The sequence below is a fragment of the Hibiscus syriacus genome, unplaced genomic scaffold (genome assembly GCF_006381635.1).
Source record: "Hibiscus syriacus cultivar Baekdansim isolate YM2019G1 unplaced genomic scaffold, ASM638163v2 tig00110656_pilon, whole genome shotgun sequence".
NCBI lineage: Eukaryota > Viridiplantae > Streptophyta > Magnoliopsida > Malvales > Malvaceae > Hibiscus > Hibiscus syriacus.
This window is the reverse complement of record NW_024062816.1, coordinates 1,497,361-1,516,424: the sequence shown is the minus strand read 5'-3', so window position 1 is coordinate 1,516,424 and position 19,064 is coordinate 1,497,361. Positions and strand designations below refer to the sequence as shown.

At 34.0% G+C, this 19,064-nt stretch overlaps 2 protein-coding genes across 2 annotated transcripts; one reads left to right on the top strand and one right to left on the bottom strand.

Moving 5' to 3' along the window:
- Window positions 1–3,619: 3,619 nt before the first annotated feature.
- Window positions 3,620–4,951, bottom strand: LOC120137328 (kinesin-like protein KIN-10B). The gene is made up of 6 exons (XM_039153099.1): window positions 4,782–4,951; window positions 4,610–4,698; window positions 4,226–4,524; window positions 4,080–4,148; window positions 3,939–4,001; window positions 3,620–3,859 (listed from the first exon to the last, which is right to left on the bottom strand). Exons 1-6 carry the CDS (start codon window positions 4,922–4,924, stop codon window positions 3,776–3,778), a joined length of 747 nt encoding a protein of 248 aa, XP_039009030.1. The 5' UTR covers window positions 4,925–4,951; the 3' UTR covers window positions 3,620–3,775.
- A 2,503-nt stretch (window positions 4,952–7,454) lies between these two features.
- Window positions 7,455–9,750, top strand: LOC120137354 (transcription factor AS1-like). The gene is made up of 2 exons (XM_039153117.1): window positions 7,455–7,562; window positions 8,499–9,750. The coding sequence occupies exon 2, from the start codon at window positions 8,552–8,554 to the stop codon at window positions 9,593–9,595; it is 1,044 nt and encodes a 347-aa protein (XP_039009048.1). The 5' UTR covers window positions 7,455–7,562; window positions 8,499–8,551; the 3' UTR covers window positions 9,596–9,750.
- The last annotated feature ends 9,314 nt before the right edge of the window (window positions 9,751–19,064 follow it).

The window sequence follows — 19,064 nt, the reverse complement described above, 5'->3', positions numbered from 1 at the left end:
GTGAAAGAAGTTGAAGAAAACTTCAAGGTCAAAGAAAAGCTATCACTTAGTTGAACCTTGAGTTGTTATCAGCAGCTTAGGATCAAGGTAACATATTTCTAACCCATATATACCACTTGTAGATCATTAGACGTGCTTGGTTAGCTTGTATGTGTTTATAAAACATGTAAGTGCATTCATGGTAGATTGTGTTTTAAGATGTTATAGAACATGAAAAATGAATTATTATGACTCATTTAATCTTACATAAGCTTTTAATAACTCTTAGGGGCCTTAGATAGGCAAAAGGGTGAAGTTGGGTGTCATTTCTGTGGAAAATAGAGATTTATAGGGTTTGGTATCAGTATTGGAAGAATAATATCGATATTGTTCTTCAGATAACCAAAACAAGGGGTTTTTGGTTGGGTAGTATTGATATCCTATTCATAGGGTATCGATACCATCCTTCGAGTATAAATACCCAAGGGTGAGATATCGGTACCATCGTTAAGTTATAAATTCCAGTAGTCAGATTTTGTATTGGTACTCGACGAGTATTGATACTACTTAAAGCATAAACATTAATACCCTAAGTAAGAGTAACATCGAATCCAAAATTAGTATCGATACCTAGAATGGCATTGGATCCTAATATAAAGAAGTATCAATACTCTACTTAAGGGTATCGATATTATAGACATCTGTTTTTTTCCGGAGTTTATTATTATTATTATTATTATTATTTTACAGGACCAAATTACAAGCCCGAATAGGTCTAACATTTGAAAACCCTAATAGCCCATCATGTTAACACTTTGGCTAACCCTAACTTAGGGTTATCCACCTACCACCCGTCCCAATAGCCACTCACATCGCCAGATATGTTCCCAGCTCCCGCCGCCCAAGCCGACCCATTCCCACAACCAACTTCACATCGTCGCCTCTATTATTTGCTCTGACGTCGCCATTTCAGTTAACGGCGACAAGAAATCAATCAACAGTGGAAATGAGCTTAGTAAACAACCAAATCAAGCAAAAAATCAATATAATAAAAGGAAATCCAAAGGCAAATCTAGGGTTGTCAAATGCTTGAGTTAGGGTAATTATTCCTTAGGATTGAGGCTTATTGCTTCACCAAACTTGGATATAACATGCAAAAGGGAACACTCGAAGGGGGAACGAAAGACAAGATGGCAGATTGGGAGATCAGTTCGGGGGAAAATTGGGAAAAAGACAAAAAAAAGAAAAATGAGGAAGCCATTTCGAAAAATGGAAAGATCCGAAAAAAGGAAAGAAAAAAAAACGAGGGAAAACCTTACCATATTCGACGCTCGTCAGAAGTCAAAGGGTTGTTGAAGTTCAAAACTTTTGAAAGACATTGTTGTAGATCTAAGCTCCTAGGGTGGGTCTTAGGACAAAAGAGGTTTGAATTCGACTTAAAGAAGAGGATAAGAGCATTTTGGGGTTGTTTGATTCCCTTTTGGCCACCATGGACGACAGTGAAGGCCATCGGTGAACGGCAGTCATCTCCTCCGACGAAGGGAACTTAAGAGCGTCTAAGAACTCTCTCTCTATCTTTTTCTCTCTCTCTTTCTTTGAAACAAATGAAAAAATGGGAAAGCCTTAGGAAATAGGCTTTATTTTTAGGGTTATATATCACTAATAAAACGACGTTGTTTCACCCTAGCTCTCACCCTTTGGGTCTTCAAGGGTAAATAGCAGTTTTGATCCTTCGAGTTTATGTAATCTTATGTTTTAACCACTGAATGAAATTGGATTTTTTCTTAATTCGGACATGTGGTTTTCCCTGACTTTAATTTTAGTCCATTTTACCTTTTAATTTACCAGCTTTTATTTCCTTACTACTTAATTTTAGGTATTGTTTTTTTTACTCGTTTAGCATAATTTTGTACATTTAATTTTTAGTCAAAGTAGCGTTTTTTCATTCCTACATTCAAGTGTTGTTTACTCTTTCATTTTTCTTTATTTAGTTTTCCTTTTATTTGCATGTAATAACTTTAAATTTACTTTCCAGTAAAATGTACATTTGCATTAACTTACTCTTGTATATTCCTATTTTGATCCCTTTAGTATTTGCCTATTTATTACGAGTTGTTTACATACATATTTACGTTACCATTATATATGCATTAAATATCTTATATTCATTCAAACTTTTATTGTACGTGTAATTATAAGCTTTATATATATATGTTAAGTCTATTATACATATTGTTTATTTCGCAATATACCTATGCTATACATTATATTTAGATTTTAATTACTTTCCTTTATTATTTATATGTTATGTATATAATGCAATTACTTATAAATATATTAAGCTTTCTTTATTTTTTTTATTTTTCTTAAGTTGCACGTATATTTTAATTTTTATTAAACTTTTTATTTGATACAAATTTAAGTGCTTTACTCGAATACTTTCAAGAACATCTATTGTAGAATGGGCGTGAAAAGCACTACATGATAGGAGTAATGTGATTCGACAACATTCAAACAAAAAGCGAACTTAAAATAAATTAAGTCCATTTTTGGCAATTTTTATGATTTGAAATAATTAATCAATGTTCAATATAAAGGATCTCATTTTAATTTTGACTCGAATTTGCAAATTCCACTGCAACGACAACGTATAAGCGATTAGGTACCGATTTTGGGCGTTGTGGGGGGTGTTTACCCTTCCCCATGCATAATCGACTCCCGAACTCTTAAATTTCTGTTAATACACAAACCAATTTTTGGCTTTAAAATGATTTTTCTTAAAATTGTTTAAAAGATGTTTTTAGGTATTTGACTTACCTAATCCAAATGTTGATAGCAACCGGTTATGACAGAAGCTATAAGGCATCATCAAAACATCGAATGTATTTTTTGTATCGATACCAAGAGAAGGTACCGATCCTGTCAGGTCAATACGAATACTAATGAGTTTAGTATCAATACCTTCGTATTGAATTAGGCAAAAAAACTAATTTTGACTTAAGGGTTCAAAAAGGGTTCTAGGAAGGTTAATACTTCTTTAATGAGCTAACAAGTGAGAACAACAAATTAATACAACAAAATCTTGAAAATCTTATGAAATCAGATGACATAAAAGTTATGCCTTTATATGACACTCGGAAACAACAAGGACACATGAGATTCTTTAGTAAGTATGATGATAGTCTTATGTGATTAGAAACATCTGGATATATCTTAGCTAGTGACAGGACACTTATCTTTATTGACTGGACGCAAATGTCTCAAGTACTCCAAGGGGTAAGCTAACTGGGTGTATGTTTCCAATGCAATTACATATCTCACCTCATATACCCAATGAAATCATAGGCAAGTTAGAGGGGTATGAGTCTCGAGATACAGTAAACCCTTCGACCACACCGTCATGCCTACTTCAGCTTTGTGTGTTTAATGTTCCTGTATGCTTATGTCTCTACCTGTCAACATGCTTATGTAGTGAATGCATATCCGAATTGTGAGCTCATCATTAGGAATTTGTTTTCGAGTGCAGGTTATTAGATCTTCCGAGGAGCTTATCGTCGATTCTTGGAAACTCTAATGTCTAAACGAATTTATTAAATCTCACATTATTTACCCACTGTAAAATTTTGGGTCCCAAAGGCGGAAACAGAACCAGTTATATCAGAAAATTTTGATACAAGTTCACATTTTTACTACCATCTTCTAAAAATTCAACAATCAGTACAATAATGAATGTACTGCATGAATACACTTCTACAGTTCTGAATTGACAGACCAAGAAAATAGTACACAAAACATATTACTTAATAATTCCTTTTGCAGCTCTGCTGAACAAGTTGTAAACCTGCTTTGATGAGAGGCCAATCTTTTCCAAGTCACTTAGCTGCAACCAAAGCCAAAAGCTGCCTACTAAGCTTTTTACCCATAATTCAAAAGATTATGCATAGGAAAACTTCCCTTACCGATTCTAAAGGTGATGTTTCTCTAAGTTCAATGATATACTCTGTCATCTTCGTTCCAATACCCTATGTACAACAAATAATGATTATGTGTCATGAGAAAATTGGGAAAAAACTGCTTAGTCTTACTTGGCCGAACGGTACCTTTAGGCCTAGTAGTTCTTCCCTGCTAGCTGTATTTAAGAACTCAACATATTCTTGAATAAGAGTGCTCTACAGGAAGGTTTATGAAGTTAGAGCAGATGGAAATTTATCAAGTTGGAACAAATGTATGACACGTATATACACACCTTCAACTTAGAACTCCATGCACTACGTTTATCGAGTGGGGTGCCACCCACAGTTTGGAATTTGTTGGCAGCAAAGATAATGGAAGGCGACTGGGGAGATTTTGGCTCATGTGACAAGGAAATTTGATCCTTGGATGATTGCTCCTTGATGGATTCTGGAATTATATTGGAACTGATGGGGCACAAGGCCTTTCTTTGGGGGCTTTGCATTGCGGTTTTCCTCTCACTAACCGGAGATAATTCAATGGTATCGACCGATGTTTCGACTGCGGTAGTCTCTTCCTTGCATGATGATTCTTCTACACATAGAATACATCGAGTAAGAACTATTCTACTAATAACTCAAACGATTTTGCCAATAAATTTCATACTAGATTAACATACCAGCTAAGTTCATAGTTGATTCCAACATAATCTCCTCAACATCAACACCTCCATTACTGAATAAATTTCTGGTAGTCAAAGATATGTCCCTGCAGACATGTTCAAATTAAGCAATGGGTCTATGAACTCTGCTCCGAAGGGGTATTCAAATACCAGTCAAGTTATTTTGTACCTGGCTTTGGCATTAGAAATTTTGGCTTTACAAGAGCTGTTACAGTCGAGCTTCTTCATATAATGTATGGAACTTGGTACCATTCTTAGTGCACTCTTTTTCTTGCCTTTCGATTCGAGCCAGGCTTTCAATTTTGCTTCCATATCAACTTTTTCCTTTGGTGTCTGTTGTGTTTTTGTGTTGGAAATCCTATTTCCTCTTTCATCTTAGATATTTAACAATTCTTGTTAGTTAAACAAACTTATTCTTAAAATATATAAACTATTTCAAAATTATCATTTTCTTTATTCTTTTAAACTTTGTGATAAATCTTTTTCTTTATTTCCATTATCCTTCGGCGCATAATTAATTAATCCTATCGAGAATGGGATTTATGGTTTATTCATAATTTTTATTCTTTAAAATATTAAAGTTTTTGAATGCATCATAATTATTATTTATAACTTAATAAATTACATTATAATGATGTAAATTTTAAAATATTTTTAGATAAATAATGTAAAATATAATATTAATAAAGATTAAAAAGAATAACATATTTACCTTTTAATCTACCTATTTATTATTTAAAATTTATTTTATATATATATATATATATATATATATATATATATATATAAATTTAGACTTTATAAATGAAAATATATAAATTAAAAATAATATATTTTCTATATTTTTTCTATAAATATTTTTATTTTAATATTAAGAATTCAACTTATTACAAAGAAAATATACCACATGAATAATTTGATAAAATATACATTTCAACAATCTTATATTATTCAACAAAACATTGTAATATTACATTATTGTCAAACAAATCAAACAAGATAATACAATATTCTCCATAATATATCAAGTAATGGAACAATCCAATAATCTTATTCCCAAAGTTAAACTTAAATTTCATGAACCAAACGTAAAAGTACGATGCAAAAAATGGAACTGTGTAATATTGTAGTGGCAAAATAGTTATTTCTCTAAAGCTTAGTGCCTAAAATCATGCTACCAAAACAATGTTATTTTTTTACTATCATCACACATTTTAACGGCACAATGACATAATTGAAGCGAAAATCAAAGTTCAATACTATAATTAACAAATTTGAAAGTTCAATATATAAACAATATGACGTTTAAAATTCAATAGTATTTGGTGCAATTTATCGTTATATTTATTTTAATATATAAGTAGTGGTGTAAATGAATTATGAAAACATTTATGTTTGATTCATGTTCATTTAAATATTAAATAGCGCATTCAATTCGTTTAACATTCGTGAACATATTCATTCATGTGTTCACCAACATGTATATTTTCACCGTCACGTTTGTTTAGCGTCCATCAACATATTCACTTATTTATTGATAAATGTTAACTAAACAAACAAATAAAAATGATTAAATTATGCCACTAGTCCCTAAAATACCTAGGTTTCACAATTTGAACTTCAAAGTTCACATTGTATTCAATTTAGTCCTTATCGATACCATTATTTAAAATGTTAAAAAAATCAAAGGAATATAGAACCGGATATATGAACTAATAAACGAGTCAATAAACGAGCTTTCAAATGAGTTTATTCGTGAACATAAAGGAACTAAACACACATCTTCAGATTCGTTTGTTTATTAAATGCGAAAAAAATTAAATAAATTACACCATATACCACTAAATTTTATCCATGAATTTGTTTATACCATTAAATTTCAAATTTTATCAGTTATATTAATAAACTTGAAAATGAGTACACTCATTTTCAAATTTTATCAATTATATCACACTCGATTATATTAATAAACTTGAAAATGAGTACGCTCATTTTCAAATAAATTACACCATATACCACTAAATTTTGTCCATTAATTTGTTTATACCATTAAATTTCAAATTTTATCAGTTATATTAATAAACTTGAAAATGAGTACTCATTTTCAAATTTTATCAATTATATCACACTCGATTATATTAATAAACTTTTCAAATAAATTACACCATATACCACTAAATTAAACATATTTTATTCAATTGGTAAGCAACTTGATATCACTTAAGTAATATCTCAGATTTGAATCATTGTGTATACAGAGAATCCCCGCTTGGAGATCCATTCACCAAAGTCAAATATATTATCCGGATAGATCCAGATTATTTAAGTCGAAATCTTAAAACTGGTATGGTGAAAAATGAGTAGGCGAAAAACACATTGGAATCCTCAATTTTAGGAAGATATTAATTAAGATAAGATTCAGTCGATATATGTGAGTGGTATAATCTAATAAGTTGTCTGTTTATCTACGCTAATTATCTAGTAACAATATCCCTGGTGATGTCAGAAAATGGTAGTTCCGTTTCCTTCCGGTCGCAGTGCCACTCGCGTCGCGTTCACGCCCCTATTGTCAGACACTTTTTTCGGTCTAAATTTCACAGTGCGTTTGACAACGCTCTAATTTGAGTTTTCATTTACCTTTTACTCTCGCTGTTCCTTTGTTGCCTTTTTTATCCTAATCCCACCATTCTAGTGATTGTTTATGGGAATGATTCCATCCCATATTCACTTTTGCTCTACGTAATCATCATTCTCAAGGAATATTATTTGGATAAAAAAAGCCCCCTTTCTTTCCTCTATCCGCACTCTCGCTTTTCCCTTTAGCCGCTATTTCTTCTCTTTGGGCTCTCGGTTTCGGTTTATCATTTTGCTGTTCTTGTCGGATATTATAAGCTTGAAGATGCAACGAACACGGAGCTTGAATTCGGGCACTTGAACCAAACACAATATGGTGAGCTTGTTCTGTCAAGTTTTTACTCCCTTTGTCGTTGTTAGTAGATTATAAGAGAAGAAAAGCTTGCTCTGGGATTATGTTATCGCTTCAAATCATCTGTTTTTTATGCTTTGTTTTGTATGAATTTTGTTGGCTTTTCCTTTTCATTTCAAATAGAATCCTGGGTATGCGTTTTTTTGTTGTCAATTATTGTACCATATATCATCTTTTTTGGCGCATTGTTTTGCTGTCTTCAATAATGATTGTCATCACTACCTGTATACTAATAGCTTTTGTTTATGGCAGAACTGTGTCTATGTATTCAGTCATTGCTTAAAAGCATTCCTCCAGTGATATTTGATCTTGTTATAATATTATAATATTTGGTTTTTTGTTCTGTTTTCCCCATTCAACTTGTCTCTCTGTGCAGTGTTTGGTAGCATCGTGCTGGTCGGATTTTGCACTTTATAACCAATCCTTTTTATTGGTCTACCAGCATTTAGAGTGTAACTGTTAGCTATCCGAGTCAAGCTAATTTGGGAGGCTTTTGGAGTTATTGATTCGTACTTTTAAATTTGTCTGGAAATTTATTCCTGAATTGCTCCTGGTTTCGGTGCGGAGAAGATTATGGCGTATATTGTGGCCAATTATGTTACAGGTGGTGGTTATGATTCTGCATGAATATTGCTGTTTAAATAGGATTGCCTGCTTGTGTTGTGCACTTGGGTGTTTTCTTAACATCCATGTGTTTGTACCCTTGGTTTTATGATACTTATTTAAGGTCTAGAAAGTGCAATGGAGAGACTACTCTATGTGCTATGATGTTATAAGTTCATCTTTAATTTACTAGTGTCATCTAGTTCCGTGTTATTAGTGAGTTTGTTACTGTTTTATCGGTCTATTATCAGTCTGGTATTAGCAAAGTGATGGTTGAACTTACTGGTTTTGTTGCAGATACATTATGAGGATCGTTGTAGAGCGATGGGAAGTGGTGTTTACCCCTGGATATGAAGGAGAGACAGCGTTGGAGAGCTGAGGAAGACGCTTTGTTGTGCGCATACGTGAAACAATATGGACCGAGGGAGTGGAACCTTGTGTCAGACCGCATGAACACACCCCTAAACCGGGATGCGAAATCTTGCTTAGAAAGGTGGAATAACTACCTCAAACCTGGTATTAAGAAGGGATCTCTTACGGAGGAGGAGCAACGTCTTGTAATCCGTCTTCAAGCCAAACACGGAAACAAATGGAAGAAAATTGCTGCTGAAGTCCCTGGCAGAACTGCTAAAAGACTAGGCAAGTGGTGGGAGTTATTTAAAGAGAAGCAACAAAGGGAACACAAGGAGAACAATAAGACAGTTGAACCAGTCGAGGAAGGCAAGTACGATAGGATATTAGAAACTTTAGCTGAGAAACTAGTGAAACAAGGTCATAGCTCAGCCTTTCCCATGGCTGCTTCCAATGGGGGCTTTCGTCCTACCAACCCACCTTCACCTGCACCAACTTTTCCACCTTGGCTTTCTAGTTCAGGCAATACCTCAGTTGTCAGACCACTTTCCCCTTCCGTGACATTAAGCTTATCTCCCTCAACAGTGCCTGCTGCTCCTCAAATCCCATGGCTGCAACCAATGTTGGGAAATATGGTTCCCCATGGATCATTTCCTTCTAGTAGTGACAACATGTTGATATCTGAACTGGTGGATTGCTGCAGGGAGCTGGAAGAAGGGCACCGTGCTTGGGCTGCACATAAAAAGGAAGCAGCCTGGAGATTAAGGAGGTTCGAGTTACAACTTGAATCTGAGAAGGCCTGCCGCAGGAGGGATAAAATGGAAGAAATAGAGTCGAAGATCAAGGCTCTAAGGGAAGAGCAGAAGACTGCCCTTGATAGGATTGAAGCTGAATACAGGGAACAACTAGAAGGGCTAAGAAGAGATGCCGAAGCAAAGGAGCAAAAATTAGCAGAGCAATGGGCCTCTAAGCATTTGCAACTCACTAAGTTTCTTGAACAAATGGAGTGCAGACCAAGGGTTGACGAGCCTAATGGCCGGTGAGCAAGCTCTTTCATCTGCGTCTGCTTACAACAGACTTTGCATTGGAATGGAGCACATTGTTTTCTATTACATGCGTCCATTCTCTTCCGATATTCGACTATAGATGTCTATTTATAAATGCTATATACTTATATGGTGGAACAGTATGAATGGGAAGAGAGCATTACCTGAACTAGGACTTTCTTTTGTGTTTACCACCTTAAATATTAAATTTACATTCCAACTCTTGGACCAAACTGTTTGAATCCTTTGACGCCGAGTTATAAATAACATATATATATATATATATGATCGTTTCACGTTTAATGAATCCTTGACAGCTTCTGTAATTGTAATTGTAGTACATAGAGAACAACATTGAAACTGTTAACTGTAATTGGACCAAACATGAGCACACGAAGAACAACCCGAAATCATTGCAACTGTTCTTATCAAGTTTTGTAAGTTTCAAAGATATAGAAAAAGTCTTAACCCCTTGAAAACTTCTAGAACCAGTTTTTCATTGATGTCTGCTCATGTTTTTGCACCAGTTTTTACTGGTGATTGTTTTGAGGTTGCGATTGAGGTGGTTGTTGATTGTTTAGTTGCCCTCCCCTTGCTCGCAAGTATCTATGAACATCCTTCATTCTTCGGAACTGGCTCCTTTCCCCTGGCTGCAATAGAGGATATAGGCATTAAGCAACCAAGACGTTAAAACTAAGATACAATAGTCATTCGATGCTTGCCTCGAATTCATCTCCAAGTTCTAGAGTCACTGGCTTGCGTTCATGTTTTTCTCCTAATGCTTGGTTGTGATCGCTTTCGGACTGCGGTCGAGGCAGTTCACGGTCTTGCTCGTGATCCTTCTTGGGTCGCGGTTGAAGTGGTTGCTGATCGTTTTGTTTTTCTATCATCTCTTGCACATGCTTCAGAGCAGCCTTCAATGATCGAAACAGTCTTTTTGTCCCTGGCTCATAATAAAACTGCAATTGGGATACAAGTTTTATCAATCCATAGTTCCAATCAATTGACATAGTGAACAAAGCTTAGTTAATTAATAGTAATTCACTATATGTCAATTTTATTTGGCAAAACACACGAGATTGGAAAAGGATCCAATACACATGGAGCCCTCTTTAGAAATATAATGATTTTAACATTATTGTCACATATATGTTGACCTAACTAGGGGAGATTTATAAAATACTCTATTTATTTGGATCGATTTCGAATAAAATATTTCAATTATTAATAGGATACCTAACGATAAATACCGTTATAGAATAACGATAAACATACTCATTCACACGTAAATACATTAAGTGATAATAAATACTGTTATAGAATAACGATAAATACCGTTATAGAATAACGATAAACATACTCATTCACACCTAACAATCATACAATGACGAATAAGTATATACCTATATATAAAAACGTCTATATTAATATATGTCAATAATCTTCAAGGTAATTCTTTGATTTATCACTTATTAACGGGGAGATTTAGAGAGAGAATACACATCAGTTCTTCCTTTAAATTAAAATTGTTTCTACAAGTCTAAAACAAAGGTTTCTAGCAGCTAAACAAGAAAAAAATTCACAGCCTACAAGTCTAAAACAAATATTTGTAGCGGCCCGAATGACAGACCAAAGAAATTCAAAAGTGTCAGGGACATACCTATTCATAATGAATGGATATGATCATTTAGGTGAAGAGGTGTAATGAATGGTTATGACCATTCCAATAGTCACTTAAAATTCCTATATATATATATATATAAAATGGATTGTAAGTGATGAAGCAAATCATTGTATTCCAATTGAAAATTCCAAGCGAATTAATACATTCTTCTTCCTCGGTACAAGTTTGTGTTTTATACTTTCATATCCCAACAGAGTTCTTCCTTTTAATTATAATTGTTTATACAAGTCTAAAACAAAGATTTGCAGCAGCTAAACAAGAAAAAATTAACGGCTACCAATATATATATATATATATATATACACCAAAACCTTTCCCATAAGCTCTTTCCCTACATTGAATTAGGAATAAAAATGAGTTTTGAGTAGGTTCTAGGCTAGGGTTTTTTTTTCAAGCTTACATTTAGGCATAAAATCAAATATTCTATGAACCGTAAAAAGAAAAACCAAGTAGTGAATCTAACAATGCATCTGTTGGTGAAAGATTAAAGGGGTGAAACAAGTTGAAAAATAATGAAGTTACCTTATCTACTTTTCCAATGTATTTCAATGAAGTTCGAGGTCTTCGCTCAACAAGCCATCCCTCTGGTAATCCAAAAGTCTGCCCATTTACATAAGAAGGCATCAGCATTGGGTGTTGAACCTGATCTGCTGGTGGTCTCCAAGCCAAAGGCTCAGCTTCAGTTATAAACTGCACGTCTTCTTCAACCATGGGCACATCTTCTTTTGGCCCTAATGTTGAATCCTTTGTAGCATCTTCCATTGAAACTACTTCAAGAACTCGAGACAAAATCATAATTGTAGAACAAAAATGGATTTGCTCAACCTAGCAGAGGTTAATGAATAAGATATAGAGTACCGAAAAAGGTAAATAAGGAGAGGCAAAACCCCAATTTAGGTTTGAAAAATTGATATTCTTTTGTGTTGTCTGAGACATGCAAAAGAGGAGAGGCAGGAAGGAAGCGTTATGAACAGACTTTTTGAAGTTGGACAAATTAATTAAGGTTAAACTACTTATTTACTCACTCAACTATCATTTTAGTTCCATTTTGGTTATCCAATTGTGATTTTTTCAAAATCATACTTATAGGTACATTTTAGTCATCGTCCATTAAAAATTAGCGGTGTTGCTGATGCGTCATCATAAAGTAATGCCACATCATCATTGGAAATGTAAAAAATTCCACATCACCAGTTTTATTTATTTTTTAACAACGGGTGGTTGAAACAAAACCAAAATGTAACGTTAGGTATAATTTTATTAAAAAAAATTGGGTGACCAAACCGGAATGAAGGTGATAGTTAGATGACTAAATATGTAGTTTACCTATTAATTAATTAATTACATATACTTAACAATTAATAAGTACTAACTGAATTTCATGTCAAAATTTGCAAAACCTTACTTTGTTACCATGTATGTGAAAGGGTACATTTAAGGAAGGTAGTAGTTTTACATGGCCTTATAATTTTCTTGTGATTAATATTTCAACAATCATATTGTTGTATTTATGTTTCAAATTCCTATCAAAATTCTCAGGAGCTGGCTACACATTTTATTATTAATGATAGTATACGTTGCCTAAATATCGTTTTAAAATAATAAAAAAACAAATATTTCCGAATATTAATGTATGTGACAATGCACGAATCAAACAACCTCAGTAGTAAATCATTCGTTTCCTCACACCTACTAGCAAGAACAGTTTCAAAAGCATATTGAAAATAATCGAATTTATTGAAGGCCCATTCAAACTTTTCATACCAAGTTTTGGAAGTTTTGAAGATAGCAAAAGTTCTTAGTTGTTTATGTTGTCCAAAGCTAGATTATGCCGAACGCATTACAACATGGAAGCTTTGTTCTTAAGAGAATCCAGGGTCTCATTAAAAGTCTTATTCATGCTTCGACAGCTTCTGGAACCAGTTTTTCATTAATATCTGCTCCTGTTTTTGTCCCCAAAGTTTATTGGTGATTGTTTTCAGGTTGTGTCGTAACCGGTTTTCGCCCGGGCACAGAATTATTTACTTAGCGGGAAAATAATGTGAATAAATGGTTTTTAAAATATTTTAAGGAGTCGCCATCGGCCTTTTGGGTCAGGTAGGTCGAATACCTAAAAATTATCTTTTAAAAGAGTTTTTAGGAAAACATCAGTTAAAAGATAAACTGGTCTGCGTTTTAACCAAAAAATCATTCTTTTTTAATAATAAAAAGGGGTTCGTGGTCGATTACGTTTGGGAAAGGATTAACACCCCCACAACGCCCAAATTGGTACTTATTAATTATAAATTGTCTCTATTATTAGAAATTTAAATATTCAAATGTATTTAATTTAAGATCTTGTTATTCCACACTTATTACTATAAAAAATCTATTAATAAATAAGATATTTATTTATTTAGAAATATCAGAAAAGGGCTTATAGGTGTTTTAAGACAGCTCATTTCTTAATATTAAAAAATAAATAAATATTAAAATATTTCTATTAAAATAAATTAGTATAGTTTATAAAAATTTATTTAAGAATATCAGAAAAGGACTTCTAGGTGCTTTAAGACAGCCCATTTCTTAATATTAAAAAATATAAATATTTAAAATATGATTATTATTATTTTTTTTAAAAGTAAAAAATTTAAAAAATAGGATTTAAATAGAAAACAAATAAGATAATATATATATATATATATATATATATATTTATATGACTTAAGATAATACTAATAAAATAATAATAATTTAAACATATATCAAAAATAATAATAAAACAAAATTATAAAATTAACTTAAATGAATAAAAAAAGATCAAACTATTAGGGATTAAAATATAAAATATAAAATTTAAAGATCCTAATTCGAATTATTCAAAAGATATGTACTAATAATGTAATTTAGCCTTAATTAGTCATTTCGTGGTTTAAAATAAAAGTTGTTAAAACTTAAAACTATAATTCGAAACATTAATATAATATAAACATTAATAATGCAATTTAACCATAACCCTAAACATATATATAAACATATATAATTAGTGGCGAAAATATAAAAAAAATAAAATTGAAATACTAAATTAAAAGACATATAAGCTGATTTTGGTGACCAAAATGTAAATTTATAGAACTTGAATGAATGCAGAAAGGGTTTTACCCTTATTAAATTACAGACATGCCCCTCCCCAAAACGACGTCGTTCGGGTAGGGTATTAAAATCCAAAAACCGGCCTCCTTGGGCCAGTTTATTTCATTTTCTAGTTTGGACTCTCGTCTTCTTTGGCCAGAAAGAAAACTGGCCACCGGCCGGCAGCCATTTTCCGGCACCGACACTCCCGCCGGTCACCGTGAACGGTGGCCTGAATTTTACAAATTAACCCAAATCCTCCATATTTAAACTCTAAAGCCAAATCCGATACCATTTTCTCCTAAAACCCTCCAATATTTCCTAGATCTAAGGAAAATACCTTCGGTATTTTCGGTTCGACGGTGGTTTGGAGGGCTCCAACGGACGTGGTAAGTTTCTCTCCCTTCTCTTTGTTTTTCTTTTTTGAATGTTTGTTTGTTGGTGTGGTATTTGGTTTGTTGTTTGGATATTTTGCCTCTGTTCGTGGTGGTTTTCTGCTCTCTGTTGCCCTCTGTCGCTGTTTGTTTTTGTTTCTCCCTGGCTGTCTCCTTTCGTTTTTTGCAGGACCGATCCCAAAGATGAGTTATGGTGAGTCACCGAACCTGTGGTGACTCACTGAAGAACGAGACATGTGGACGGATGAAATGCTTCTTTTGGGAGCTTCAACGGTTCATGGCAGCGTGGTGGCATCGTCGGAATGGAGCACCTGGCAATGGGAGTATCGGCAACGGCTGGAGGTGGCATCTGGCATAGGCGGCGACGCGTGTTTGCCATAGGGTATCATAACCCTAGGGTTTTGTTTGGAAGCATCAGGACCATTGGATCAGATTAGATCCAACGGTTGAGGATCTGCGGCGACTGGGGCTAGGGTTAGAAAACCCTAGCTGATATGTTACAAACCCTAAAGGGTTTGGGTCATCTGTTAGGCCAGATGTTGGGCTTCGGGTTTTGTAATATATTTGGGTTTGTTTTGTATTTATTTGTAATAAAATAATAATAATATTATTATATTAATAATAATAATAAAAATAATAATTAAGAATAATTTTAATGAAATTGAAAAATTTGTGTGTACAACTGCCCCTCTTTGCTCATTCTTGTGTTAACAAGAATAGAGAAAAGACGAAAAAGACAATAGTTTTTCATTTGGCTTCTTTTAAGTAGGATGCAAATGTTGAAAACATTCTGCCTAGAGGTCTTATGAATGGCTCTGAAGTCTTATCATCTTGCACTGTAGGTCTTATAGATGACCCGGAGGCTTTAAAAAACATCAAAAAGTTCCCAAAGGTTTTAAAAACATCGTGCACTGAAGGGCTTACAGATCACCCGAAGGTTTTGAAAACATCATGCACTGAAGGGCTTAAAAATGACCCGAAGGTTTTGAAAACATCATGCATTGAAGGACTTACAGATGACCCGAAGGTTTTTGATAACATCATGCACTGAAGGACTTACAGATGACCTGAAGGTTTTTGATAACATCATGCACTGAAGGACTTACAGATGACCCGAAGGTTTTGAAAAACATCATGCACTGAAGGGCTTACAGATGACCCAAAGGTTTTTGATAACATCATGCACTGAAGGACTTACAGATGACCCGAAGGTTTTTGATAACATCATGCACTGAAGGGCTTACAGATGACCCGGAGGTTTTGAAAACAACATGCACTGAAGGGCTTACAGATGACCCGAAGGTTTTTGATAACATCATGCACTGAAGGACTTACAGATGACCTGAAGGTTTTTGATAACATCATGCACTGAAGGACTTACAGATGACCCGAAGGTTTTTGATAACATCATGCACTAAAGGACTTACAGATGACCCGAAGGTTTTTGATAACATCATGCACTGAAAGACTTACAGATGTCCTGGAGGTTTTGAAAACATCATACACTGAAGGACTTAGTGATGACACGAAGGTTTTTGATAACATCATGCACTGAAGGACTTACAGATGACCCGAAGGGTTTTTGATAACATCATGCACTGAAGGACTTACAGATGTTAGAAATAGTTTACTACGTAAAAAAAACTATGGAAATCATTTTCTTATTTTTCAACAATTTCATTTTTAGAAAAGATTAAATGAGAAATTTTGGAAATCGTTTTCTCATTGAAATAACTTGTTGATTGTGTAACATGACCCAATTAAAATAATGTCTCTTCTGTGGATTACATCCATCTATTCTTCAGTTGTTTGTGTGATTCTTGCATTTAAGGTTTTGAATTCTACCTTCTTCTTGTAAGGTATTGTTCATCATGAATCTTCTTTTTCATACGAAGATCTGTAAAACTTCATGTTTGAATGCATTTAGATGTATCAATGTAATGCATTGTCTATTGTGTAAATGATGTTCTTATGAATGCATGAATGTTTATGCAATCTTCATTTGACTTCAAAGTGGTGAACTCGGTCTTCTTTCACTTCATCATTTATTGCCAGGGTTACCTTTGAATATCAGTGTAGCAACTTATGCTATCAAGCTTGTATCTCTGAAGAGCCATCTGATCAACTTGTATCTTTGTGTCTTCTTTGTTTCATTTAAGTCTCAAAAGAAGTGTTTCATTTATGGAACTCTTGTCGTATTCATAATTATGACCTTGATACCCATTTTGTCTTTGATAACATCGACTTTCTTTTCTTGGACTTGTGTAAAAATCCAATAAAGCCTTCATCTTTAAAAAGAGAATCTATCATCTTTGAGAAAATCTATCATCTTTGAAGAATGTAGATGTAGATATACCTGACTCAGCAGGGATTGATTAGGAGATCAACATCTGTTTTGATCTGACTCTTGCAACACATTATAAGGAGGATGTATCTTAATTCCTTCATGTCTCCACATCTAATCAAATCTCAATAAGGCAACTTGGACCATATCATGTCGAGATACTTAACAACAACCTGTCGTTCAACATTTGTTGGCTCCACTAGTTTCTTGTTGTTAAAATTTCTTCTTCCCTTTTGTGGAAAAAAATCTTCATCATATCTCATTTCAAACTTTGGGGTTGAAGAAAACTTTATCTCAGATCAATAAATGAAAACACCATATGATAGCAACATTGGTTCAGCACCATAATCACTGGTTCAGAAAATATTTAACAATATATTTATCCTCTCATGTGGTTTCTGCCCAGATGTTCATAAAACATTTGACAACACATTTATCTCTTCCTATGGCTTCTGCATAAATTTCTGGTCAAGGAAGCTCTTTGCTCAGTGTTCAAAGCTTTTATATGATGTCACAAGACCTCTTGAGAACAAAACTCAGGGGGAATATAGGTGAGAGGTTGGTGTGTTTCGTGACCAAAACATTGGTCAAATTCACAAAATATTCTAGTGATGAATTGAATAAGAGATTCCAATTGATCTTGATATCGTCTCAGGTAAGTACCAGTGTGATACTGGTCACATTTTCTTCCATAATGAGTGTTGTAGAAAGTAGAAACACATCAACTATAGGAACCATGTACAGAAGGATGTTCATGGAATTCTTGCCGCTAGGGATGAAACGCACATGATAAAACCAGAATAGATGAAAACTCAGTTCACGCTGGCTGACAATGATAACCACAGTAACAACGGGAATAAAGGTAATATACGTAAACAGAGTCTCTTTATTCAATGTCATCAAGTAAACAAAAACTGATGTGAAAAATAGCTTTGTAACCCCAACAGTACGGTTGAAACTAACTGTCAGGAATCTCAAATAAATATTTCCAATCATCACCGACACAGAGAATGCAAAATTCAAAGCCGAGATTTTGAGGAACTGAACCCTGGATCGAATGGTCTACCTGGGGACTATCTTTATCCATGCAACCATAGTATAGCCTAAGAAAGAACACGCTGTCATGTGATACATGGTTAAGAAGATTGGGTATTTGAAACCATACTTGCTGGGTAAACATCAGAACCCTAGTGCAACTGTCTAATGAAAGAAGCGATTATGTATAATCAACTCGACTATCACTGTTTCTCCATTTTCATTCTTCATACCTTTTTGTCTCATTGGAAATATTTGTTCAAGGCAATGATCTTGACACAGGATGATGTGGGCCTTTAGCATGCCCTAATATTTGTTGAGATGAACGTTCAAAATGCATTAACATTTCTGATTTTGATTGAAAGGGGTTTTCAGCATTCCCCAACATTTGCTTTTTGTTAATCTGAGCCTTCAAAATACCCCACATGGAACTGTCTGAAGTAATCTTTAAAATGTTCCAACATTTGTCGTTACATATGTTAAAAGTGTGCTCAACATTACTTCTTGCTGAGATGAGCCTCCAAGAATGCCCCACCGTTTTATTTCTGGTTGAAATGGGCTTTCAAGATGTCCCGCATGGATCTGTCTGAATTAGGCTTTCAAAATGCCCCCACATTCTAAACTGTAAGGCTTATTCTCAATGTTTGTTTGATTTGAATTTCATGATCCCCACGAGGTCCAATTTTGACAATGTATTATTGTGGGTATTTACGGATTTATCTGTGCCCCAAATCTTTTTATCTTGAATACTCTCATTCTGATGTCACTAAATAGCAGTGTTGTAAAGTAACTTGAGAAATTCTCTTCATGTTGTCACAAACTTAAGAAGTAATCAATCATTCTGACAGAAATGTCTGAGATATGTGCCTCTTCCGAATGAGGTGCCTATTCTTTGGA

Bases quoted from the DNA above. Each gene is read 5' to 3' on its own strand.
- LOC120137354 (XM_039153117.1), top strand. From the start codon at position 8,552: ATGAAGGAGAGACAGCGTTGGAGAGCTGAGGAAGACGCTTTGTTGTGC.
- LOC120137328 (XM_039153099.1), bottom strand. From the start codon at position 4,924: ATGGAAGCAAAATTGAAAGCCTGGCTCGAATCGAAAGGCAAGAAAAAG. The intron at 4,149-4,225 runs GTGTGTATATAC...ACCTTCCTGTAG, and splicing joins CATGGAGTTCTAAGTTGAAG to AGCACTCTTATTCAAGAATA. The intron at 4,002-4,079 runs GTACCGTTCGGC...TGTTGTACATAG, and splicing joins AAGAACTACTAGGCCTAAAG to GGTATTGGAACGAAGATGAC.